The sequence below is a fragment of the Octopus bimaculoides genome, chromosome 6 (genome assembly GCF_046866305.1).
Source record: "Octopus bimaculoides isolate indiv1 chromosome 6, ASM4686630v1, whole genome shotgun sequence".
Classification (NCBI taxonomy): Eukaryota; Metazoa; Mollusca; class Cephalopoda; order Octopoda; family Octopodidae; genus Octopus; species Octopus bimaculoides.
Window position 1 is genome coordinate 96,570,311 of NC_142933.1, and position 27,400 is coordinate 96,597,710.

General features: G+C 36.9%; 1 protein-coding gene across 4 annotated transcripts in view; it reads right to left on the reverse strand.

The window, feature by feature from the left end:
- Positions 1 to 2,720: 2,720 nt before the first annotated feature.
- Positions 2,721 to 27,400, reverse strand: part of LOC106882786 (acyl-CoA-binding domain-containing protein 5) — a 64,070-nt gene continuing 39,390 nt past the window's right edge. For 2 of the 4 annotated variants that reach the window (XM_089354329.1, XM_089354330.1), the window contains exons 6-10: positions 26,807 to 27,111; positions 22,888 to 23,359; positions 19,976 to 20,199; positions 8,503 to 8,635; positions 2,721 to 4,990 (exon numbers count right to left, since the gene is read on the reverse strand). In XM_089354329.1, coding sequence (XP_089210455.1) covers positions 8,516 to 8,635; positions 19,976 to 20,199; positions 22,888 to 23,359; positions 26,807 to 27,111 — 1,121 coding nt within the window. In that variant the 3' untranslated portion in view covers positions 2,721 to 4,990; positions 8,503 to 8,515. The remainder of the gene's footprint in view (positions 4,991 to 8,502; positions 8,636 to 19,975; positions 20,200 to 22,887; positions 23,360 to 26,806; positions 27,112 to 27,400) is intronic. The other 2 variants (XM_089354332.1, XM_089354331.1) reach the window with 2 other exon arrangements.

Below are 27,400 nucleotides of genomic sequence, written 5' to 3' on the forward strand. Positions count from 1 at the left end.
TTTTTTTTATATTTTTGGGGTGTTCGTTTTTTTTAATATTTTTTATCTATTTATTATTATTATTATTTTGGCTCTTACAACCTCCTGCCCTGACATTTCTCACAAATCAAAGCCTTTGAGAACTAAGAGCATTGTCCTTGTTTTCAGACAATATTTTTGTTAAATACACCAATACAACCATTAATCATGCTGAAAGATGATAAAAATCAAACATCAACAACACAAACAACAAACAATAAACTATCATTTCATTTGTGTATGTCTATGTTGTTTTCTTTCTCTTTTTTTTTTCCACTTGTTTTGTTCCGCATTTTATTGACTTTGTTGTCTTCTATGCTTTTTGCTTAATATTACTATTATCATTATTATTATCATTATTAATATTATTATTATTATTATTATTATCATCATCATCATCGCCATCATCATTCTTTAAATATATTTATATTTTGATATTTTTTTTTTTTTTACTATAAACATTTTTTAATCATTTTTTTTTTAAACATTAGCTTGTCCGTTGAATTGTGAACATATAATGAACGGGGTTTATAGAAGGATGACAGCAAATGTGAGTATGTGTGTGCTTGTAAACATCCCCCCCACACACACACACACATATACATATGCATTGATATTATATATATATATATATATATATATATATATATATATATAATTACATTATATTATATTATATCACACTGAGGACACAACCGTTCAAGTTCAAACTCTTTATTAACAGGTTTTATGGGAAAGGGGTCTGTTTTTTCAATGTCTTTTTTTCTTTCTTTCTTCCCCATATTATCTTAGTTTTTGAAGCCTAGTTCAGAACAATAAGGTTCCGAACGCTATCGAAGTTACAAAACCTTCTCAGCCACTGTTATCATCATTTTCATTCAGGAAGATAGGACCGAGGTCTTGAAAAGTCAATGGACATAGGAATATTATTGTTCTGAATGAGACATAAAACAAAATTGAAAAACTAAAAAATAAATTAAATTAAAATAGATAATAAAATTAATAAAAAAATATTAAACCTGAAAACAGTTGTCTTTAATATAACATTTTAAGGAAAAGCTATATCCAAGCAGTCACAAACATTCACAGACGTACATAGACATACATACATATAGATATGAGTGCTGTGTGTGTGTGTGTGTGTGTGTGTGTGTGTGTGTACACATATATACATAGTTTAATATGATTTGGGTAAAAACCTTGTAGAATGTTATGCAAAGCTTGTCCACTGTTAGTGGCTACCTGATGTCATCAGACAGTGGAAATTTCCTTGCTACTGGATATACTACAACTGTTTCAAACATGTGTTGAAATAATTGGAGTGATTTTAATTAAAACATGTCATTCATTCCTTTTTCAATCATTTCTCTCTCTCTCTCTCTCTCTCTCTCTCTCTCTCTCTATCTATCTATCTATCTTTGTATATATATATATATATATATATATATATATATATATATAGAGAGAGAGAGAGAGAGAGAGAGAGAGACAGGCAGACAGGCAGACAGGCAGACTGACAGACAGACAGGCAGACAGACAGACAGGCAGACAGACAGACAGACAGACAGACAGACAGACAGGCAGACAGACAGACAGGCAGACAGACAGACAGACAGGCAGACAGACAGACAGACAGACAGACAGACAGATAGATACAAACACACACATCGATATACACATATATTCACATATGTACACACACTCATATATAAGCATACATTATAGAGACACTCACATGTATATATAACATGTTTATATATATAGATGAAAAATACATATCTTTAATTACAATTCTTTTTTGTTTGTTTGTTTGTTTGTTTGTTTAAAAGTCAAAACAATCCAAGTTAAAAAACTTAACGATACAAGTCAACAGTTAGTGTTAACCTGATATATTGAAATAACCAAGTAAAAATACTAACCATTGATGTATGTTATTATTATAAATTATTAACAACTTCTATTGTTTTGGCTTTTAAAAAATAATTTAAAATTTTTATCTATCAGACAATGCTTATGAAAACTATAAATATACACAAGCACACATCATATATACATTATATATATATAATGTGAAGGTGCCTGGCCTAGTGGTTAGGCGTGTTGCATTCATGGTCGTAAGATTGTGGGTTCAATTCCCAGAGCAGCAGTGCATTGTGTTTTTGAGAAAAACACTTCATTTCATGTTGGTCCAGTCCACTCAGCTGTAAATGGGTAACCCTGCAACGGACTAACCTTCCAATCAGAGGGAATGTTGGCCTGCTCGCCATGCCAGCAGGATGGCATCATTCAAAAGTTAAAATGATACAAAATGCATTGTGACCAGCGTTGTATAACAACAACCAATAGTGTGCTCAGTCACATTATATATATACAGGGTGGCCTAAAAGTAGGTTTACAGTTATTCAACTATCTCTTTCACATTCATATATTAACAGTTTAGATCTTAATTATAAAAAAATATGAAACCATTATTCTATGCTAATTTCGTTAATTTTGTCAAGCTCCCTTCTCAGTTCGTAAGATACAAATTTAACTGTAATAAAATGTTTTAAAAGAAATTTAAAGTGCCTACATGATAACTGTAAACCTACTTTTGGGCCACCCTGTATATATATATATATATATATATATATATATATATATATATATATACACACACACACAACACATATAAATATATAGATATATACACACACACATTATATGTAAATATATATATATTCTTTAATTCTTTGACTGTGGGCATGCTAGAATACTGCCTTTAGTCAAATAAATCGACCCCAGGACTTATTCTTTGTAAGCCTAGTACTTACTCTATCGATCACCTTTGCCAAACCGCTAAGTTATGGGGACATAAACACACCAACATCGGTTGTCAAGCAATGTTGGGGAGGGGGGACAAACAGACACACAAACATACATATATGACTGGCTTCTTTCAGTTTCCATCTACCAAATCCACTCATGAGGCTTTGGTCAGCTCGAGGCTATAGAAGAAAACACTTGCCCATGGTGCCATGCAGTGGGACTGAACCCAGAACCATGTGGTTGCTAAGCAAGCTACTTACCACACAGTCACTACTGCACCTATAGCTACTTACCACACAGCCACACAAACACATCCATACATGCACATATACAAACACACATAAGCTCACTCAATGACACACACACACATACACACTCATTTTCTTTCATTTAGAGAACATGATTACAGATTTCGCTCCTACTGCCACTTGAAACCCTATCACCACCATCAGTCAACACTAAAAGCTGATGATTTTTTTTCATCATTGGATAACAAGTAGCACTCAAACAACCAGGAATGAGAAATGGGGATTAACATTAGATCCATCATTAATCAGGAATGATATGAAATCCATCAGGAGCAAAGAGTGACGTACAATTCATTTTGAGTGACATGTGATATAGAATCAGTCTTGAGTGAAGTGCGACACTCAGTCCATCAGTGTGAAACATAGCGCACAATCCATCATGAGTGAAATGTAAAATTCAATCTGTCATGAGTGAAGTGTGACACTCAATCTATCATGAGTGAGAAGTGGAGACAGAAGACATGTTATTACCAAAAGTTTGTTGTGGTATAGGACAATGTGGTGTGTAGTGGTGTAGAATTTAGTTTGACTGAATGTATAATGCAGTGTATAAAATGAGGTTTGTGTGTCATATCATGGTGTGTGTTGTAGCAGTATCTGTTGTAGTGGTGCATGTTGCAGTGGTTTGTGTTGTAGTGGTGTGGGGTATAGCACAATGTAATGTGATGCATAGTGGTATGTAATCTGGTTTAGTGTGGTGTATAACAGGGTGTGTAAAGTAAAGTAGTATGTAGTATAGGTTATTGTATAGTATAGCGTGTATAGTATAGTGTGTACACTATACTACAGTGTGGGACATAGCATGGTGTAATGTGATAAGTAATGTAGAGAGTGGTTTAATTTGTGTTAAAGGGTTGGTAAGAGTTGGGGTCATGTAGGGGTGACATAGTGAGGTGGAGAGGTTCAAGTATATAGCAGAGAGGTTGTTATTTTCATTTAGTCCCAGATCAGAACTGATTAAGCAAACCTATGATCAAAGGCATTCCAACCATGGCCATTGTCTCTATTATTCAGACAGTGTAATCTACACTAGACTAGCACCAAATTGTCCTTTTTTTTAAAAAAAGATGATAACATGTGAGGAAGATTTGGTTGCTATTTCTAGCAGATGGAGTGATTAAACCTATAATCCAACCATAATGCTCCTGTCTTTTATTCAGACGCAGTGCAACCTACACTACACTAGCACCAAAGTGTCCATTTCTTTTTTTAAAAAAAGAGGTAGGATCAGAGGAAGGTTTGGCTGCCATTTCTAGCAGATGGAATGACTAAACCTCTGATCAAAGGCATTCCAACCATAACAATTCTGTTATGGTACACAGCAGACCATAGACTACACTAGCCAAAAGGGACATTTTGGCTAGTGTAAAATAGTAGGATATGAGGAAGATTTGGCTGCTATTTCTAGCAGATAGAGTGACTATGTAAACAATTTCATTAGCTCATCGCATAGAGATACTAACATGGTGTGACTTGGTGATATTATGTAATGTAGTAGTGTTACATAGAGCTGTCTTGTTATGACATGAGGTGGCACAATGTAGTGTGATCGTCTTATGTGTTATGATTGTCTTATGTGTTATGATAGTCTTACATCTTATGTGTTATGATAGTCTAATGTAGTTCATAGCAGTATTATATAGTGTGGTGGTATTTTGTTGTTCGTTAGCCTTATACAGGGGTGTGAGGTGATGGTTATATGAGGTGGTGTTCTGAAGTGGCACGACAAGTCTTATACGGTGTGGCATCATTGGTTGTTTTATTTTAATTCTTTCCAACAGACATGTTTGGGCCTTGCAGACTGACTCATCAACTAGATTCGACAGATATCACAGCTGAATTGGATGATGCAGAAGCTGAAAAGAGATGGAAACAGGGATATGCATCAGTAAAAATGCAGACAGATAAAAAAAACAAAATGTGGAGGAGGGGGCGTGTGTGTATTCTTTTTTTTTTAATTCTTTTATTTGTTTCATTCATTTGGCTGCGGCCATACTGGAGCAATGCTTTTAGTCGAACAAATCGACCCCAGGTCTTATTCTTTGTCAGCCTACTACTTTTTCTATTGGTCTGTTTGGCCGAACTGAATGAAACAAGTAAAAGATTAAAAGAATAAAAGAATGCCAACATCATCTTCATCGCCACAAGGCCCGAAATTTTAGGAGAGGGGGCCAATCAAGTAGATCGATCCCAATACGCAACTAGTACTTAGTTTATCGACCTGAAAGGATGAAAGGCAAAGTCGACCTCGGCGGAATTTGAACTCAGAACGTAAAGACAGACGAAATACCGCTAAACATTTCGCCCGGCGTGCTAATGTTTCTGCCAGCTCACCACCTTCTAAATAATTTCTTATTTCTTCACTGCCCACTAGGGGGCTCCACACAGAGGGGACAAACAAGGACAGACAAACGGATTAAGTCGATTATATCGACCCCTTCTAAATAATTTCTGTCTGGCTAGCACATTCTTAGAAGACATTGGTAGGGCTGGAGCTAATACCAAAAGACACTTGCCCAAAGTGTTGTACAGTAAAACGGGACCCAAAACTACACGATTACAAAGCAAATTCTCAACCACTCGACCATATCTTCTCCTATAAATATTTATATATTTCTATGAAACCATTGTCAAAAAAAAAAAGAAAAAAGAAAAAAAAAACCACTGGAAATTTTAAACACGTAAAGCATAAAATTATAAATATAAAACAAAAATATAGACGTTAAAATTGGCATGGTTCCTGTTTTTCGATCAATAACTTTTACTTAGAAGCCATTTAGCAAAGACTGTAGCATAGGTTAAACAAAAAAGGTCATTGTTCATAGAAGGAGTATCATCATCATCATCATCATCATCATGTAATGTCCATTTTTCTAGACAGAATTTGATGAAGCAGATTTTTCCACAGCTGGATGCTCTTCCAGTTGCCAACTCGCACCTATCTCCAAACAAGGAAATATTTACCCACGCAGTTTCATGGGAAACTGGAAATAAAAGACACTGCTTGTGCGACAATGATGCTCGCTTACTGCCATTGCATGATGTGAAGACAAATGTAGGCATGCACACACATGAAGATTGGCAAAAGTAAGGACATCTGGCCGTGGAAAATGTGCCTCGGCAAATTCTAACTGACCCGTGTGAGTATAGACAAATAAATGGTTAAAGCAATAACAATATTGATGCTGATGATGATGATGATTTGTGATGGTGGTGGTGGTGGTGGTGGTGGTTTTGTGTGGAGGTGGTGATGTGGTGGTGGTGATGTTGACGATGATGATGATTATGATGGTGATGATGATGATGGTGGTGGTGGTCATTATGATGATGATGATAATGATGATGATGGCAATGAGATGATGATGATGACCATGACAATGATGATGACGACAATGATGATGATGATGATGACGACGACGATGACAATGATGATGATGATGATGATGATGATTGTATTTATTTTCTAAGCAAAACCAATATAGACTAGCATATTCTGCCTCTAATTTCTAAATCCTGTCTTCAAATCTGGTATTTGAAGTCTGAATGAAATATAATATTCAGTCAGCTTTCATGTCAAGAGACTATCCCTTACATGCTGAGACTTGGGGGGGAAACTGTCATTTCATCTCATAAGCCGGTCAGGATTTGTTTACAAAGAGAGGATTAGCCACTGTAGAAGCAAACATACTGATACGTAGAGCAGCTGATACAAAAGATTAGCTGCTATAGAAATTCCTATGTTGATACAGGGATCAGCTGTTGCAAAAAGCTATGAGTAAATGTTTATGTGTATATGTGTATGTATCAATGTTTCTTCCTTAGAAAGATAAAAATAAAAATAATGGCATAAAAGAAGTTTTATTTTAACATTGAATATGGAAATACCTCACAATATATCACCTTCAGGTTGTCTTTAATATTTTATTCTTTCGGACAATTCTTCTACAACTTGACTCCAGCGACTTTAACATTTTGCCTACAAAGCCTATCCTACACTATATTTTCCTTAATACCTGCAGACTAATTTTGTTATGAACTAGAGGTTTGTTTTAATTTTTTTTAACCATATAGGTGCAGGAGTGGCTGTGTGGTAAGAAGCTTGCTTCCCAGCCACATAGTTCCAGGTTCAGTCCCACTGCGAGACACCTTGGGCAAGTGTCTTCTACTATAGCCCCAGCCCGACCAAAGCCTTGTGAGTGGATTTGGTAGAAAGAAGCCCATCGTGTGTATATATATATATATATATATATATATATATATATATATATATATATATATATATTAGAAGGTTTGGAGGTGATGTACAGGTATTATATATTAGAAAAAATAAGGTACTCAGAGATCTAGATGGTTGTACATTTACAGATTTTTATTAATATGTCACATGTTTTTATACATTATATATTAGCACTTGCATCTATTCTAGTAGAAATTAGAATCTGAAGATTCTACTAGAATAAATGCAAGTGGTACTATATATGATTTATAAAAACATGTGACAAATTAATAAAAATCTGTAAATGTACAACCATCCAGATCTCTGAGTACCTTATTTTTTCTAATATATATATATATATAAATATATATATATATATATATATATATATATATATATATATATATATATATATATATAGAGAGAGAGAGAGAGAGAGAGAGAGAGATACATACATACATATATATACATATATGTATATATACATACATCTGTATACATACATATATATGTATGTATGTATTTGTGAGTCTGTGTTTGTTCCCCCACATCGCTTGAAAACTGATGTTGGCGTGTTTACATCCCCATAACTTAGCGGTTCAGCAAAAGAGTCTGACAGAATAAGTACTAGGCTTGCAAAGAATATATTTTGGGGATTATATAACTGACGAGATGCCGGAGCAGTTTTCCACCCCGACATCCAAAACTCAGAGTCTTATTATGGCAACCAAATAATTGTCACATATTATATTACAGATATATATCATCATCATCATCATCATCATTAACGTCTGCTTTCCATGCTAGCATGGGTTGGACGATTTGACTGAGGACTGGTGAAACCAGATGGCTACACCAGGCTCCAATCTGATTTGGCAGAGTTTCTACAGCTGGATGCCCTTCCTAACGCCAACCACACAGAGAGTGTAGTGGGTGCTTTTATGTGCCACCGGCACGAGGGCCGGACATTAAATGATGATGATGTAATATATATATATATGTGTGTGTGTGTGTGTGCGCGCGTGTGTGTGTGTGTAACATATATATATATATTACATACAAAGAGGATCACAACATACAAATTGCCAGGTCTCGTTGTCAGTTGTACATTTTAGAAATAAATGTTCCATTCTTGAATAAAAGACCACTCACAATATAATTAAGCTTATCTCTGCTGCCGACGTTTTGAAGCAATGTGAAACATCCAGTGAACCAAAACTGGCCACAAAGTGAAGAAAAGAAATGTCTTGAAAGAAATATCTTGGAAAGGCCACCAGGAGGAAATCTGAAAAGATATATAAATATAAAATAAAAACAGAAACAGAAATGAAAAAGAATAAAGAAAATATATTTTAAAAAGAATTAAATATAAAGCACTGGCATGGTTAATAGGTAAAAGTATGGCTGTGTGGTAAGAAGGTTGCTCCCTAAACACATGGTTCCAGGTTCAGTCCAACTGTGTGGCCAGACATGTTGCACATGGAAGAAAAGAAATAAGCAACACCGCTGGTATGACAGTGATGTTCACTTACAACCATTACATGATGTCAAGACAAGGGCACATACAAATGTATGTGCGCACGCACACACACACACATAGTGTAGAGTACTACAGTAGTTACTCAAGGACTAAGAGTTTCAATCTGAAACACTTTTATTCAGACTCAATAATTCCAAGAGCTTTATAGTTTTGTCAGGAAAATCAATACAATACTTCAAAATGACCATTAACATCACATGAATACAATCTATAAATTTGAAAACTTACTGACATAATTGGTTGTGAAAGTGAAATGGAATATGTCTATGCATATAATATATGAGTGTGTGTGTATGTGTGTGCGTGTGTGTGTGTGCATACATGCTAATAAACATGTACATATATACACCTATGTATACACATAGGCATGCATGTATATATATATATATATATACATAGAGAGAGAGAGAGACCAAAGTGTATGTATGCTGCCATATGTATGTAAAAGGGAATACAAAAAATGGGACAAGAATGCAAAACATCCAGACAGTTAGATGATACAAAAAAGGGACAACAGAACAACCAGACAGATGATAGAAAAAGGGACAAGAAAAAACAAGGAAATTGCAAAGATAATCTGGAACTCGACTGAGGAAAGAAAACTTCGAATGACCCATCATTGTCTTTTTCTTGTCCCTTTTTGTATCATTTAACTGTCTGCATGTTTTGTGTTCTTGTCCCATTTTTTGAATTCCTTTATATATATATATATATATATATATATATATATATATATATATATACACACATGCATGCACTCATAGAAGCAAAGATATATATATATATATTCAGGCTAGGACTATGGGCCATACGTCCCCTGCCCAATTCAGGATCACAACATATAGGTACACTGCGGCATAATTTCTTTTCCTCAACAGGCCCTGCACTGTTTAACATTGTCCCAAAACAGATAAAAGAAGAAAAGGATCCTATCAGCTTTAAACGGAGTCCAGACAGATTTCTTCAAGGAATACCAGATAAGCCACCCATACCTGGATACAACTCACTCAACAAGAACTCGCTACTTGAATGGACCATAAACAAAACTTAACTTATAAAGGATTTAGATAATCCTATCAGGTGGTGCTGTTTAGTTAGACATGGCCTGGACCAATCTTTAATCGAAACATATCTAAATTTATCTAAGTTTAATATGTTTTGCTAAAATTGCTGTTTCTTTTCATATATCATCAGAAAAAGGTAATTAACATTCATTAAAATGACAGATCTATCAGACTTTCTTAGAGGTCAAATTGTTGGTGCTTGTATGGCAGGCGCTAGCGTAACAAAAACAGCCGAAATGTTTGGTGTATCAAGAAGTACTGTCTCAAAAGTAATGACAGCCTTTGAGAAAGAGGGAAAAACCTCCTTGTCGAAACAAAAGTCCAGAAGAAAACCAAAACTTTCAGATAGGAACCATCGGACTCTCACACGAATTGTTAGAAAGTATCACAAAAGTACAGCTCCCAAAATTACTGCAGAGCTTAATGACCACCTCGAGAACCCAGTTTTCACAAAAACTGTTCGCTGGGAGCTGCACAAAGCCAGATTTCACGGGAGGGCTGCAATAAGAAAACCACTACTTTCAAAAACAAACGTTGCAAAGCATTTAGAGTGGAGTAAAAACCTACAGAATTGGTCCCTAGAGCAGTGGAAGAATGTCATTTTCTCGGATGAGTCATCCTTTACCTTATTTCCAACCACCAGCCGAGTATACATGTGGAGACAGCTAAAAGAAGCATTTGACCCAGCCTGTCTTCTTCCAACTGTTAAACATGGAGGAGGATCTGTGATGATCTGAGGGTGCTATATCTTGGAAATACACCAGCCCATTGGTTTCCTTTCATGACAGAATTATTAGTCAAGACTATTTAAGCATTTTATCTGATCAATTTCATCCTATGGTTGTGCAACACAATCTTTCGGGATGATAATGCACCAATTCACACAGCTAAAGTTGTTACTGAATGGCACGAGGAACATTCAAGTGAAGTTGAACATCTTATCTGGCCACCGCACTCTCCAGATCTCAACATCATTGAACATTAATGGTGCATTTTAGAAAAACAAATAAGAAGTCGATATCCTCCACCATTATCACTACAAGAACTGGAGACTGTTTTAGCTGAAGAATGGATGAAACTTCCTTTGGAAACAATTCAAACTTTGTACGAGTCCATACCTCGTAGAATTCAAGCTGTAATTACTGCCAAAAGTGGTCCTACCCCATATCAAAATAAATTTGTTTGAAATTTTAAGGTGTTTCCGTTATTTTATCCAATCCCTATATCTATTAAAGCTTCCACACAGTTTCTGTCTACCAAGGTGCTCACACTCAAGGGCATTAGATGACCCAGTGCTATAGTAGAAGACACTTGCCCAAAGTGCCATGCAGCAGGACTGAACCTAAAACCACTTGGTTGTGAAGCAAATTTATTAACCACACAGACATGCTTGCACTTCAATATATACATACATTTACACATACACACAAACTTATGTATGTATGTATGTACATATGTAGGTATGTATGTATGTACGTATGTATGTGTATATGTGTGTGTATGTACGTGTGTATACATGTGTTTATGTATGTATGTGTGCATGCATGCATGCATGCATGTGTATGTGTGTATGTGTGTATATATGTATGTATGTATGTATGTATGTATGTATGTATGTATGTATGTATGTATGTATGTATGATGCATCTGTGCATGTATGTATGCATACTCACACACAGAAAGCAGGAGAGAGGTGAAGAACATATAGAGATAGAGGGAGAGAGAGTTACAGAAAAAACTGATATATATATATATATATATATATATAAGTAGATATACATAAATATAGATTGATAAAGATGTTGATATGTGTATATGTGTATACAAAAAGCTAACAGCAAATGATTAGCATTCATAATACTTAAAGGTGCTAAATGTGTTAATGCATTCATAGAAAAATGATAAAATGATGAAACTAAATTTTCAAAAAAAATAAAATAAATAAAAATAAATAAATAAAAAATTAAAAAAAGAAAAGAGGCAAAATATTTGACATGTTGCATGATTTAGTAGAGATTTGCCTGCAACGCGAAAAAATATATCAGCAAAGCCAGATAAAGCAGGTTTGAACAAACTACAGAGTTTGTATTGCTTTATCGACATTATTTGGCATGGAAAGGGTTAAAGGGTGTTTATGAAAGTATGAGGATGCCAACAAACATAGCATACATTTCGACCGTTATGCAGGAACCAATGGAGTGATAAAACAGTGCTACTATGAGCCAACAGGGAAGGCTTCTCTGTGGTCGCCAAAGTTGCTAGCATTAGCAACCAAATATCCTTCAAAATAGATTCTATTATTCGATTATAAGAAAAGAAGGGCACACAGAGAAACCAATAGGGAAGGGTTTTATGTGGTTGCCAAGCTGCTAGAATTAACAACCAAATATTCCTCAAAACACATTGTTATTCTATTATAAGAAAAGGACACATAGAAGCCAACAGGGAAAGCTTCTCTGTGGTCACTGAAGTTACTAGAATTAACAACCAAATATTCTTCAAAATAGATTCTATTATTCTATTATAAGAAAAAGACACTTAGAAGCCGATAAGGAAGGCTTCTATGTAGTTGCTTAAGATGCTAGAATTAACAACCAAATACCCCTCAAAGCACATTATATTATTTTAATAAAAAAAGCACATTAAATTACATATCCCTCAATAGATTTATATATGAGAATGAGATGAGATGATCACAAGTGAAACAATTTTTGATTAGAGATTTAATCAATTGGAGCTAAGTTGGTAATAAACAAAAACAACAATAAATTATGTGACCGAATTAGTTGTAAACTGAAGAACATTTTAATTTTAATTTTTTTTTTTTTTTAATGGAAAATAGCCAAGACAGCTCTACACAGACTTTGTGCTAAAACACCTCATGTTGTATGTAAATATGCACATACAACATAAATATATAGACACACACATATATGCACACATATATGCATATATATATATATATATATATATATATATATATATATATATATATATATATATATATACATATATATATATCAAATATATAATATTTATAATAATGAATTTGTTTAACGAAAAGAGAGAATGGAGAATAACCAATTTTTTTATTTATGCAGTCATTTAATTTCTTATAAACTGAGTCACTATTATTTCTCCTCTACCAGAAAGCATACAGTCTCTTTAGAGACAAATGGGTTGTCGGGCAGGACAATGTACAAAGAATAGGTAAATCAACCAACTGAAAGTACATAAACTCAAACATGCTAACCAGCATTATCAATCAGTAGAAGTGCATATTGGTACCCACTTGGATTATATATACCCATGAACCAAAAATTCTGAAAAGTTTGTAAACTAGACTATAGATATATATAGTAGGCATCTATATATAGATATATATAGTAGGCATATATATAGTGAGGCCCAATGTTCGGAGGTCGTGCTTCACCACCTCATCCCAGGTCTTCTTGGGCCTACCTCTTCCACAGGTTCCCTCAACTGCTAGGGAGTGGCACTTTTTCACACAGCTATTGTCATCCATTCTCGCCACATCATGACCATACCAGCGCAATCGTCTCTCTTGCACACCACAACTGATGCTTCTTAGGTTCAACTTTTCTTTCAAGGTGCTTACGCTCTCTCTAGTATGCACACTGACATTACACATCCATCGGAGCATACTGGCTTCATTCCTTGTGAGCCTACGCATGTCTTCAACAGTCACAGCCCATGTTTCACTGCCATGAAGCATGGCTGTTCGTACACATGCGTCATACAGTCTGCCTTTTACTCTGAGCGAGAGACCCTTTGTCACCAGTAGAGGTAAGAGCTCTCTGAACTTTGCCCAGGCTATTCTTATTCTAGCAGCTACACTTTCAGCGCACCCTCCCCCACTACAAACTTGGTCACCTAGATAGCGGAAACTATCAACTACGTCTAGTTTTTCTCCCTGGAACGTGACAGCAGTTGTTTTCTGCACATTCACAATGTTTATTGCTCCTGAACATCTGCTACATACAAAAACTAACTTCCTAGTTAACCTTCCTTTGATATTGCTGCACCTCTTATGTGTCCATAGCTTGCACTTGGTGCATCTTATAGAGTTTCTGCCTACACCTTTTCTACAGATCGAGCAGGGCCATCTACCTGAAGGGATTTGTGTTTTGTCTACCTTCCTACTTATTGGGACTTTGGTTTTAGCGAGGTTGACTCTAAGGCCCTTCGATTCTAGTCCTTATATATATGTATATATATATATATATATATATATATATGCACACACACACATACACACACACCCACACAGATATATATATACAAAAGAGAAACAGAGATAGAATGACTGACATACATTCATTTTTTTCCAAATTTGTGTAAATAGGTATTAAATAAAGTTACAACCTGGTCTGGTTGTCACGTTTTTTATTATTATATTTAAAAACAATTTTTTTACAATGTTGAAGTATGTTAAACATTAAAAAGATATTTTGTAATGTTCATAAAATTCAATTAGTGCTTTCATACATTCATAGTAATCATCAGATTTCAAAATGTATTTAACTGACAATATGCATGTATATGTATGTACACACACACACACACACACACACACACACACACACACACACACACACACACACATACACACATTTATGCAGGCAAAGACAGAGACAGAGCAGCATATATACATACAAACTTGCATATACAAACACACATACACGGAGTTACTTATTCTTTATCCAAAATTCCAAAGTCTGAAATTTTTTCAGGTGAGAGGAGCAAAGCGAATGCAAAGTGAATATGAAAGCACTAGGAAAGGTTTGAAAGCCAACAGACTATTATAGGTGAGAAAAACATGAAGGTATAGATTAAACAGTGAAAGTGGTGTGTAGCCATGTCATGTGGCTGCCAAGCTGAAATCAATGTGTGATAGAGTGGATTTGTTTTGGTGAAAAGCAAAATGTTGCCAAAATAAAATTGTTACATGTACAACAGGACTAACATCGAATTGATATGAAACTTAACTTAATGGAATATATAAAAGCCATATTATGAATGTAAATAGATAACGTATTCAGATGTGGAGCTTATTCCTCAAGCCGTTCTATTTTACAGATGTGAATATAAAATCAGTCTAAAATCTGAAACATTCCTGGTTCCAAATATTTCACATATACACAGCTTACCAGCTACACATAAACACATACACACACACACACAACCAACACACACACACAGACACACACACAGACATACACAACATATATATAAATAATAAAAAAGCATACTTAAAAACATGAAATTTACATTAAATATCATCATGTATATACATAAATACAGATACATAAATACATATCATCATCATCATCATCATCATCATCATCGTTTAACATCCACTTTCCATGCTAGCATGGGTTGGACGATTTGACTGAGGACTGGTGAACCGGATAGCTGCACCAGGTTCCAATCTGATCTGGCAGAGTTTCTACAGCTGGATGCCCTTCCTAATGCCAACCACTCCCATCATCATCATCATCATTTAACATCCGTTTTCCATGCTAGCACACAAAACACAGACACACATGTACATACACACACATGTACACAAAAACATAAATATAAACCCACATTTGCACATATTAATAAACATGTGTATGCATGTTTGTGTGTGTGTGGGGGGGGGGGGAGTAATCAATCCAGTTTTGATGTTTGTGAGAGATGCCTTCGTCTGAAACATCAGGTCAATTATCTTCTCACAGCACACAATCATATCTAATGGCCAAGGAATCGCCCCAGCCAGCAAGTTAGGACTGGTAAGATAGGTAAATGAAAGGGGGAAAAAATAAGGGTAGTAAAAAAGAATTACATCTATCTTTGTTTATCATAGGGATGTGGTTCCCCAAAAACAAACAGTGATGAATGTATAGTGATGTCAGAGTTATCCATTTTTGGTGGTAACACTGATTTAATGACACACTACAATACCTGTAATAAGATACCTGTAATAAGTCCTAACTTTTATTACTGGAGGTAATGCGTTAACATACAAGGTTAATTGAAGGAAAGCTTATAATATTACATGAATATGTTCTGTTTGCATTTACATGTCTCCAAGTAAGTGAGGCGAATGTGTGTATGAGCGGACGTAAAGTGTGGCAGCTTGACTCGATGCCAGCCTAAGGCTAGACAGACATGGAGTGGCACAAATTTAGTTTTCCTTGCTTTATATAAGAAATGAACCAGAAGTCCCCAACTTCCACGTAAACCGGAAGCTTCCAGAAAGCTCTCAAACATTCTAGAAGCTCGAGGGAGATTACTCTCGTTAAATCCCTTCTCTGTTTTGCTTCCCGTTGTAGCCGCCAGGGTTCATTACAAATGAATCATCCACACACTTTCAATATGGAACAAATGGAAAATCCATTGACACCAAATTTGCAGACCACATCAATGAAGTTTCTACTGTCATGTATTTTCTTGATCTTCTCCATCTTTTCTCATAGAGAATACACTCATCTGTGTCATTTGTTAGAATTAGGTGCCTTCATATTTCCTCTGTTCCCCGGTCACCTGATGATGGGTACATGAATGTCTAAAAAGTATGCAGCCTCACAGCACAGTCATGCAAATACGAGCAATTGTCAGTGCATTCTGGGTGGCAGGGCATTGCAAGTGTTCGCTGAGGTGCGTTTTTGGCAGTACAAGCAGAAATCTTTGACTGATTGCCGACCTGTGTTATCACAGATCGATCCATGATAAGTGTGACACAGTTCAGAATTGTGTGTACCGTATTATTCTGGATCAGTGATAAAAGAGGCTAGATGTACAATGAAATGAGGGAGAAGAAAAGAGAGTACAAAAGACAGTAAATGAGGGAAAACACATGATAAAGAAAGCAACGAAAGATAGGGAGAAACAAAAATCTACATGTAACAAAAACCCGGCTAAAAAAAAAATATTCAAGGGAAATAACTCTTGATATCTTCCAAATAGCTAGTAGTTATGTCCCATAAGGATTTAGCTATTTGTACAGTCCGTGATTTATTCCAGTTTTCATAAAGCAAATTTATGACCCATGGAGTTTGTGTTGTGACTATTCAGTTTTTTTTTTTTTCATATATTAGGGTCTAAATGCAGACTTCTTTAGGTAAGATGAATGTGAGATTTTTATCTATATGGTCCTTCAAGCTGGCTGAAGGACCATATAGATCAGTGTTCTCAACTGCATCTCCCAAAGCCGCATGCGGCCCTCATCATCCTTCCAGCAGCTTCCAACGGTTTTCCCTCCATAAATATAATAAATGTTTCTTTAACTGACTTGTGATTTACTATTTTGGTGCATCCCCCTAAAAAATCCAGGTTTTGGGTCAGGTCTGGATATTAAAAAATTTCAGAACTACAGCTATTGAGGGTCTGTAGTTAGCACATGCTAAACATCTAAAATATGTGGTTGTGTGGAAGTTCATAGGGAGACTTACATTGGTTACTCTATGTTGCTTCACAAATGAATTTAATCTATGTACATGAGTTAAAGATCAATTATCAAGCTGTTTCCATCTGCAGTATCAGCCTTTGCCAAGCAATAGTTTATCATAAAATGCTGTATTGTAGTCAGGAAATGTTATACACATTTCAGTATCCAGCTTGTTTATGTATGGAAGCATGTAGATTCAGGTGATGGCCACTGAAGAAAGACACTAGCAAGGTGAACTCAGTGAGTGTGTGACAGATGCTCTGCAATTCGCATAGGTGAAAATTGCTTCAGACATAATCATGCTATTGGTGCAGTTGCTAATTTTTGTATACACATTGTATCTTTTGTTTTGTTTTAGGGGTAGTGTACACTTGTCTGCAATGAGTAGTAGAGACTGTCCAGAACAGTTGCAGGAGATTCTAAAGTCGTCTGGAGACTGTGGTTGAAGCCAATGGTGATTTTATTGAATAAATTTACTCTTTAGTATTTCAAGATATTTTAATGTATTTTGGTAAGTATATCTGTTAAAATGAGATGTCAGCGTTATTTTCATTTTTGTATAATTTATTCACCAAACCCTGTACTTAGTAAAGTTGCATGTGTTGTATGGAACTCTCAGTATTTTGGTCTTCTGTATGTGTGCAATATCTTTATATTCTTGAATAAGATTGTTGTTTCTGTTCAATATTCTCTGATGTTGCTGATAAGAAAGAGAACTGGCGTCTTTGGAAGATGTTTCATTGTTCCTTGTTGTGGAGCCATATCACAAAAATTTTGTAAGTTTGGAATCATTGTGCACCTGCACATGAAGAATAATGCCCTTGCATAGTGGGGGGGAGTGTCTATATGTCAACTGCACATGAGATTGTGTGTATGTTTTGTGGGAACATGCAGCTGCTACACAGATAGACATCTAAGACCACACCCAAAAACAGGCCACTCAGTTGGTTTGCATCAAGTCACCCACAAATATACTTTAACTTCTGACCTACAAATCTACTGCCTCCTCTTTCTGCCTTTTCTACAACAACCACAGTGACTGCTGCTCCTCGGTACTGGCTGATCTCATGTCACCTTTATTTAGACAGTCCTGGTTCACTCATCTCAGCTCCTCCTCACATTGACCCCCACACCTCTCCCATTGCGGCTATCATGGCTACCCCTCCTGATACCACTCCACCTCCTCCTCCTCCCCTAACCCTTCTTCTTTCCCTGTAGCTTACCCAAACACATCATATCTCTCTTGCCCTCCACCCCATATGAAGTATACCATCATTACTATCTTATTACTTCTTGTATCCCTTTGCCTCCTCAATACAGCTACCATTGGCAACACCCACCCCTATATCCACCCTTCAACTTTGCTCAATCCTCACAGGCATTGCCCTCACCTCCCCTCTCTTGCTTCCTCTATACCTTCCCTCAAACACTCTTACAAACCCTCACCCACACCTAGTTCCTCAGTTCCCACTCACCTCATACCCTGAGGTGCCGCCCAGACAGCCCCATCACACCATTATTTGTCTCTTTACAGCTGCAACTGATTCATTTCTAGCACTCTCCTAAGCATCCCTATGGCTACCCTACAAGAAGCTCCTCTCATCCAACTCCTTTTCCCCACACATTAACCTTCATCTGTAAGAAGCCCCTTCCCTCGGGTTACACGGGGTTGCAAGCTGCATGACGACCTCACGAGAAAAGCACTCAGTACACACTGTAAAGTGGTCAGTGTTAGGAAGGGCATCCAACCATAGGAACCTTGCTAAAACAGACACTGAAGTATGACACAACCCTTGGACCCATCAGAACATGTCAATCAATCCAACCCATGCCAGCTTGGAAAATGGACGTTAAATGAAGATTATGAAGAATAAGAAGAGAATAATATACGTGTGCATCTGTGTCTTTAATTTTTTACTTGTTCCAGTCATTTGAATGCGACCATGCTGGGGCATCACTTTGAAGAATTTTTGGTCAAATGTATCTACTCCAGTATTTTTTTTTTTTTCTTAAAGCCTGGTCCTTATTCTATCAGTTTCTTTTGCCAAACTACTAAGTTACCAGGACATAAATACACCAAATACTGGTTGTCAAGCTGTGGTGGGGGAACAAACACAGATACAAAGACACAGACACATAGATGTAGAGATACATATATACAACGGGCTTCTTTCAGTTTCCGTCTACCAGATCCACTCACAAACTTTTGGTCAGCCTGAGGCTATAGTAGAAGACACTTGCCCAAGGTGCCATGCAGTGGGACTGAACCCTGAACCATATGGTTGGGAAACAAGCTTCTCACCACACAGCCACATCTGTGCTTATATATGTGTGTGTACATATAATTGTATGTGTGAGTGTGTGTGTACATATAATTGTGTGTGTGTGTGTACATATAATTGTGTGTGTGTGTGTGTGTGTGTGTGTGTGTGTGTGTGTGTTTGTGTGCATGAGAAATTAGATTGTAAAATGTGATGGTGGGGAAATTCATCAAATGATAATAATTAATTAATTAATTCACACCTGAATCTGATAAACAAATTGTTAATGTTAAATAAAACTTACAGTTTTCTCCTTTCTACGACCTTCTTCCAGTGTATCCAACCGGTCAAGCACAGCTACAAGATCAGTCTGAAGTCGTGACAATGCCAAAGCAATTTGTTCTGTAACACAGTTTGGTGGATTCATCACCATAGCAACACTGCCACCTGGCTGTCCTGCCCCGCCAGCACCACTTCCAAGATATGGTATGTGAACACCTCCGGGATAGTATCCGATATCTCCTTGACCTGTACACAAAAGTAAAAGTTGTAAATATAAAATATCTAGAAGAGAGATGGAAGTTTTATGATATGAAAGTGGAGTCAGGTTTTGGGAGCGGGCCAGAATTTACTTCTGTTCTATCTATCTATCTATCTAAAAATTTAATAATAAGGGTAGAAATTGATATTAATCAATTAAAACCAGTGGTCTAGCATATTTAAAAAAATCCGAAGATTAAAATTATATTACATACAAAATTAAGAGGAATGACCAGCAAAAGTGGACTCCTATATGCTAGAAATAGATGCTAAATCACCTAACCACGAAGAATATGTTCTCAATATGGTTAGGTGATTTGGCATCTATTTCTAGCATATAGGAGTCCACTTTTGCTGGTCATTCCTCTTAATTTTGTATCTATCTATCTATCTATCTATCTATCGATCTATCTATCTATCTATCTATTCCTCACTCTATAAACCACATATTTCTCTATATATAAACAATGTACAGATGGGTTAATTTCTGTTTTTAAAACTTAGTCTATGAAGAATAAGCAATGTTATAAGACCAGTAAGGCTAAAACCGTCGATGTTTAACATGAAATTTCAGTAAACTGATGGCTGTATAGAAACTGTGAGCAGTGAAGGCCTTCTAGAAAGATGTATCCTGAGGAAGGATTGAGAAATTTTTTTTTAGTGGAAGAATCGGTTCCTTTGTTAGCTTGTAAGAACCCTGTATAACCCCTCATAACTTTTTTATTTTTTGAAAATTTCAGAAAATGTTTGTGAATTTGTGTTCTACACAAAGGAATTCATACAAATATGCAAAAGGAAAAAAATTTCTTTTTTTTTTTTGTGATTGTAAGCGATTTAGCTGTTATTTTTAGTACATCTCACGACCACCTGATATTTTCCTCATTTCTTTTGTCTCTGACATGTATTCACGTATCCCCCCCCCCCCCGCCCATAAACACATCTAATGGAATGATGATTCACTCAAAGGTGATCTATCGCTGGGATTTAAGCAAAAATTTCGTGCTGTCCGTTTTCTAAACTCCGAATAAAAAAAATAAAAATTCGAAAAAGAATGAAACTTTTAAAATTTATGGGGGGAGAGGGTATAAATCTTTTTTTTTCTTTTTTTTTTTTGCATAATCGTATGAATTCCCTTGTGTAGATCACAAATTTGTACAATTTTCCTGCAAATTCAAAAAAGAAATTTAAATTACGAGGGGTTTTATGGGGTTGCTTAAACCAGAATTCTGCCTGGTAATCTACACAGAGATATTAGTCATTATAAAGAAGTTAGTCTGATGTTATGGTCCCAAAATCTTTCATATGAATACTTACGCACTGAAAATAAAATTAATATTCTACGAGTAATATTCGTAGCGACTTCAACATGGCTGTCCACTCGAACGGACTCTACAGCGATTTTTTTATCTCTTAGAGAGATTTTAGAACTAATATTCTACGGTCTCCGTAAAACGCTACTTAAGGAACATAACTGCATAATTATTCTTAAGAGTTATCTCCCTTGAAAATAATAATAATTCAAAATTTTTATTGTTTTGGGTTGCTTTCGTTTAGTGATCTTTATCTCTTTCTGTTTCTTTTCTGCGACGACAGACTTGTTTTTCCTAATTTATATCATTTCTCTTATGTTCTGTTTCAAAGTTGGCCGGGGATTTCATGATATGTACACCAAAAAAGGTGCTTTGATTAGAAAAATATTCTTAACAGATCATACATACATGGCAGCAGTAACCAAACCTCTGCTCGCAAAGCACATGCCACCCTCAAAATTACCATAAGCATTTCTGGAATAATATTGGATTTCAGTGCTATTTTTCCTATCCCTTCAGGGAGATAGCCCTACTCAATATAGAGAAAAGGTGAGAGGAGAAACTCCATAAGATACCTCATGACATACAAATATAGACAGTGAAGAGAAAGGATTAGCAGTAGAGCTGGGGCCTGGGGCCAGGAACCTAAAGGCTTAAGGCTTATTTCCTGTTTGTTCCAGAGCTGGGACTAGGAAGCTAAAGACTTAAAGCTTATTTCCTGTTTGTTCCAGAGCTGGGACTAGGAAGCTAAAGGATTAAAGCTTATTTCCTGTTTGTTCCAGAGCTGGGACTAGGAACCTAAAGGCTTAAAGCTTGTTTCCTGTTTTTTCCAGAGCTGGGACTAGGAAGCTAAAGGCTTAAGGCTTATTTCCTGTTTTTTTTCCAGAGCTGGGACAAGGAGGTTTAAGGCTTGTTTCCTGTTTGTTTCAGAGCTGGGACTATGAAGCTAAAGGTTTAAGGCTGCAACAAGAGGTAGGACATTGTGCTGGAGAAGACTTATCCAACACTTGCAGCTAGGTAAAATGGACTGTGATATGGCAGCACTAGCACCACCACCATCACCATCACCAAATCTACCACGAACACAACCACCACCACCAACAACAACAACACCACAGCTATCATCAGCACTAGCATCACCATTATCTTCATCATTATCATCATTATCATTTAAAAATATTTTGGATGTCTTGGTGGTCTCGTGGGTAGAGACATTAGACAGCCACATTGAACATCCTGGGCAGAGTTCAATCCTACCCAGGGACTTACTAAAATTTCACGGTGGTGCATCAGCATGGCCGCAGCTCTAAGCTGAAACTATAGAAAAAAAAAAAAGAAAAAAAAAACTATTTTTTTGTCTACCAACCTCTTCCCATGTTCCTTGAGGAAATACCATAACTGCTGCTGGAAACTCTCCTGGACGATCGGCGAGATGGTCCTTCTTCTTCTCCACCACGTACAGTAACATCCATTTCAGCCTCGTGTCCAGCAGCCGGTGGTCTTGGTTGGTGTTCATCCTGAGGTATACCATTAACAAAGCATTCATGATCGACCTCACTGACCGACTGCCTCGAAGCGATGTTCACAGCCATACTGTCCGAAGAGAATTTACGATGATTTGGTACATAGGCATAAGAATTCGAGTTGGCCATCACCATCAAATCAGGCTGCACTGACCTGGCAGTGATGTTGGTTGAGGTTTGAATCCCTGCAAGCACTGTGTTGGCAGACTGGTGTAGGCTGTTATAGTCGGGGTCGTCCCTCTTCATTTTCACCGGTGACTGCGTAAATACAGCTTCATTATCACTGCTGGCTGTTGAACTCAAGACATCAATAGCCTGCAATCATCAAAATAACAACACATAAATTAATAAGAGAGTATTGTAGTTCGCTTGAAGCATTGTGTATTGTTTGTGAAGAATAAAAAGTTTAGAAAGGTATAACAATGCACTATACTCTTTTACTCTTTTACTTGTTTCAGTCATTTGACTGCGGCCATGCTGGAGCACCGCCTTTAGTCGAGCCCGGGACTTATTCTTTGGAAGCCTAGTACTTATTCTATTGGTCTCTTTTGCCAAACCGCTAAGTTACAGAGACGTAAACACACCAGCATCGGTTGTCAAGCAATACTAGGGGGACAAACACAGACACACAAACACGTACACACACATATATATATATACATATATACGACGGGCTTCTTTCAGTTTCCGTCTACCAAATCCACTCACAAGGCTTTGGTCGGCCCGAGGCTATAGTAGAAGACACTTGCCCAAGATGCCACGCAGTGGGACTGAACCTGGAACTATGTGGTTGGTAAGCAAGCTACTTACCACACAGCCACTCCTGCACCTATAGACCAAAAAATTGGACTATATACCTGTTGTAACTTGGTTAATAGTCCGATGATATTTCGGAATTAGAATTCCTTCTTCAGATCTTATTTGCTGGAGTCTCTGCTATAAACAGTTATATAGTCCATTTTTTGTTCTATAGTGCATTGTTATACCTTTTTTAAACTTTTTATAAATTAATAAGTGTTTGAGTTCTGCATGTTATTTTTCTATACAATTTATTTCAATTCATTTCAATTAAGTTCATAGTAAATATGTTCAAGCACAATGAAAAATTCCGAGCTGGAAGAATAATTCTTTTTCTCTTTGAAAATTTTTTTCCTTGCTATACCATGAGGAAGGGACACTTGCCCCTAAGGTCCTATTCAAGGGGGAGGCTTCTACTATCAGCTTTGGAAATATGAATAAGTTCTATCCTCATGAGCCTGTAAGTCAATGTCAGTAGGTAGTATACAGGAAAGGGTTGAAAAATTTCATTGCATATCTATAACCTGATCACTGACACAATTCTACAATACGCAGCCATGAGAAAAGGTAATAGGAAGTTGTAACATTCATGCTTTTCTGTCAGGTATGGCTGTGTGTTTAAAAACACTTGCTTCCCAACCATGTGGTCTTGGTTTCAGTCCTACTAGGCAGCACCTTGGGCAACTGTCTTCTACACTAGCCATAAGCCAACCAAACAGCCTTGTGAATGAATCTGGTAGGTGTAAACCGAAAGAAGCCCATCATGTGTGTACCTTTGTCTTGGCATTATGTGGTGACTGTAAATTCACATCACCATCAGACAAGCAATGATGTTCATTTCTTGTGATCCAGGGAAACGTTACATTGCTTGGAAACAGGTAAGGGTGGGCAACAGGAAGGGTATTATTTACATTATTTACATTTGACGGATATTTGTCCTCATCTTGTTTGTTGTCAACACAATATTTCGGCTGATATACCCTCCTGGGTTCTCATTCCTAAGGTATTTTTCGATGTTATTATTATTATTATTATTATTATTATTATTATTATTATTATTATTCATGTCACTACCTAGAATCGAACTCAGAACCTTGGGGCTAGTAGCCTGTTCTCTTAACCACTACGCCATAAGCCCACGGGCAACCCCAAGAATCGAGTTCAATTCTAGGCAGTGACCTGAATAATAATAATGATGATGAGAACCCAGGTTCGAAATTTCCCCAGGACACCTGATGAAGGCTAGAGAGCATATCAGCCAAAACTTTGTGTTAACAACAAACAAGATGAGGACAAATATCCGTCAAATGTAAATAAAGTAAATAATTCCTCGTTAGAAAATTACTATTTTTAAATCTCACAATCGCAATACACAGATATTGCTTTGAGCTGAGTGGGGGTGCTAGATTCCCTTGTTCGAAAATATAAGGACAGAGATAGTGTCGTATAGCCAACTGGAGACGATGTCTCCTGGGGCTAAATTACAGCAACATTAAGTCCTAAACCAGGACTGCCGTGTCATGTTGGCAAACAATCTTTACCACATAATTCCTCATCTCTCAAATATAGAACAGGAAGGGTGTCCAGCTGTAGAAAATCTGTCTCCACAACAAATTCCATCTGACACATGCAAGAAAGGAAAAGTGAACACTAAATGATGATGATGATGATGAATTGATAATGTACATGATGTGCAATGACTTTGAGCAGGATTCTGATGTGTCTCACACTAACTGATAACAAAGGCTCATCATCATCATCCTCATCATCATTTAACGTCCGCTTTCCATGCTAGCATGGGTTGGACGATTTGACTGAGGACTGGTGAACCAGATGGCTACACCAGGCTCCAATCTGATTTGGCAGAATTTCTACAGCTGGATGCCCTTCCTAACGCCAACCACTCCGAGAGTGTAGTGGGTGCTTTTACGTGACACCGACACGAAGTCAAGCGGTACTGGCAACGGCCATGCTCAAAATGGTGTATTTTACGTGCCACCTACATAGGAGCCAGTCCAACGGCACTGGCAACAATCTCGCTCGAATGTCTTTACACATGCCACCGGCAGAAATGCCAGGAAGGCGACGCTGGGCACAAGTGCCATCACGATTTCACTTTCAAATATAGGTATTTCATCTTCATTTATCTCTTACTTCATTGCTCAGTGTCTTAGAATTATATACACATAAGTAATTTTCCTTGTCTCACAAGTTACTTGGTGGCCTCACTAGTGTTGGTGGCATGACAAAAAAAGCAACCAGTGCACTCTGTGAAGTGGTTGGCATTGGGAAGGGCATCCAGCCATAGAAATCGTGCTGAAGCTGACACTGGAGTGTCATCGTGGCCTTGCAGCTTGCCAGAACCTGTCAAACCCTTCAATCCATGTTGATCATTGATGATGACAGTGATGATGATGATGATGATGACGACGTTGATGATGATGATGATGATGATGATAAAAATGTTGACAACGACGATGACGACGGCGACAACGATGGTTATGATGACGACGATGATGATGATAATGATGTTGATGTTGATGACGATGATGACGATGATGATGATGATGATGATGACAACGATGATGATGATGTTGATGATGACGACGGCGATGATGATGTTGATGATGATGATGATGATAATGATGTTGATGATGATGAGGATGAGGATGACGATGACGATGACGACAAGGACAATGATGATGATGATGATGATGTTGATGTTGATGACGATGACAACGTTGATGATGATGATGACGATGATGATAATGATGTTGATGACAATGACGATGACGATGATGATGATGACGACGATGTTGATGACGATGATGATGATGACGATGAGGACAATGATGAAGACGGTGATGATGATACAATCAAGCATAGAAACAGTATTAACTCATTTTCATTAACTCATTTTCATTCACGAAGCAAGAAGGTGAAGCTGAGAATCTATCCACATACCTCTGACACATCCTGCAGCGTGTCAATAGTGTCACAATATTCAACATCGCTGTCAGTGTCGCTGGTCACTTGCTGACCTGCAATAGGCAATAATGAATCATCGGTCATTGGAGTTTCTCTCTCATCCCCATTCTCACTCTTGATTTCACCCGTGTCATTACCAGAATCATTTTCGTTACTGTGGTTGTACTGATGGTTCAAACGAGCCCGTGCGTGATCACTATGGTTATTATTGTTGTTGCTGCTGTTGCCGTTGTTGTTGTTGTTGTTAATGTTGTTGTTGTTGTGATGATGATGACCTGAGGCTGAAAGAGTGTAACGGATACAACACATTACAAACAACACCGATTACAAAGAATCCTTTAACAATTAAATATTGCAGCTGTTCTAATCAGTGACATTGTTTTAATTGTTAAAGGATAATTTTCATTACCTGCTTCTGTATCTTTGCCATTTGCTTCCTGTCCACTAACTTGAACAACAGAAGGGCACAGAAGAGCAGCCCTTTAAGTCACTTTGCTGAGCAGAGATCTAACAGACTGGCTCTAATTACAAAGCTATCCCACTAAGGATGACTTAGCTTTTCATCCCTCT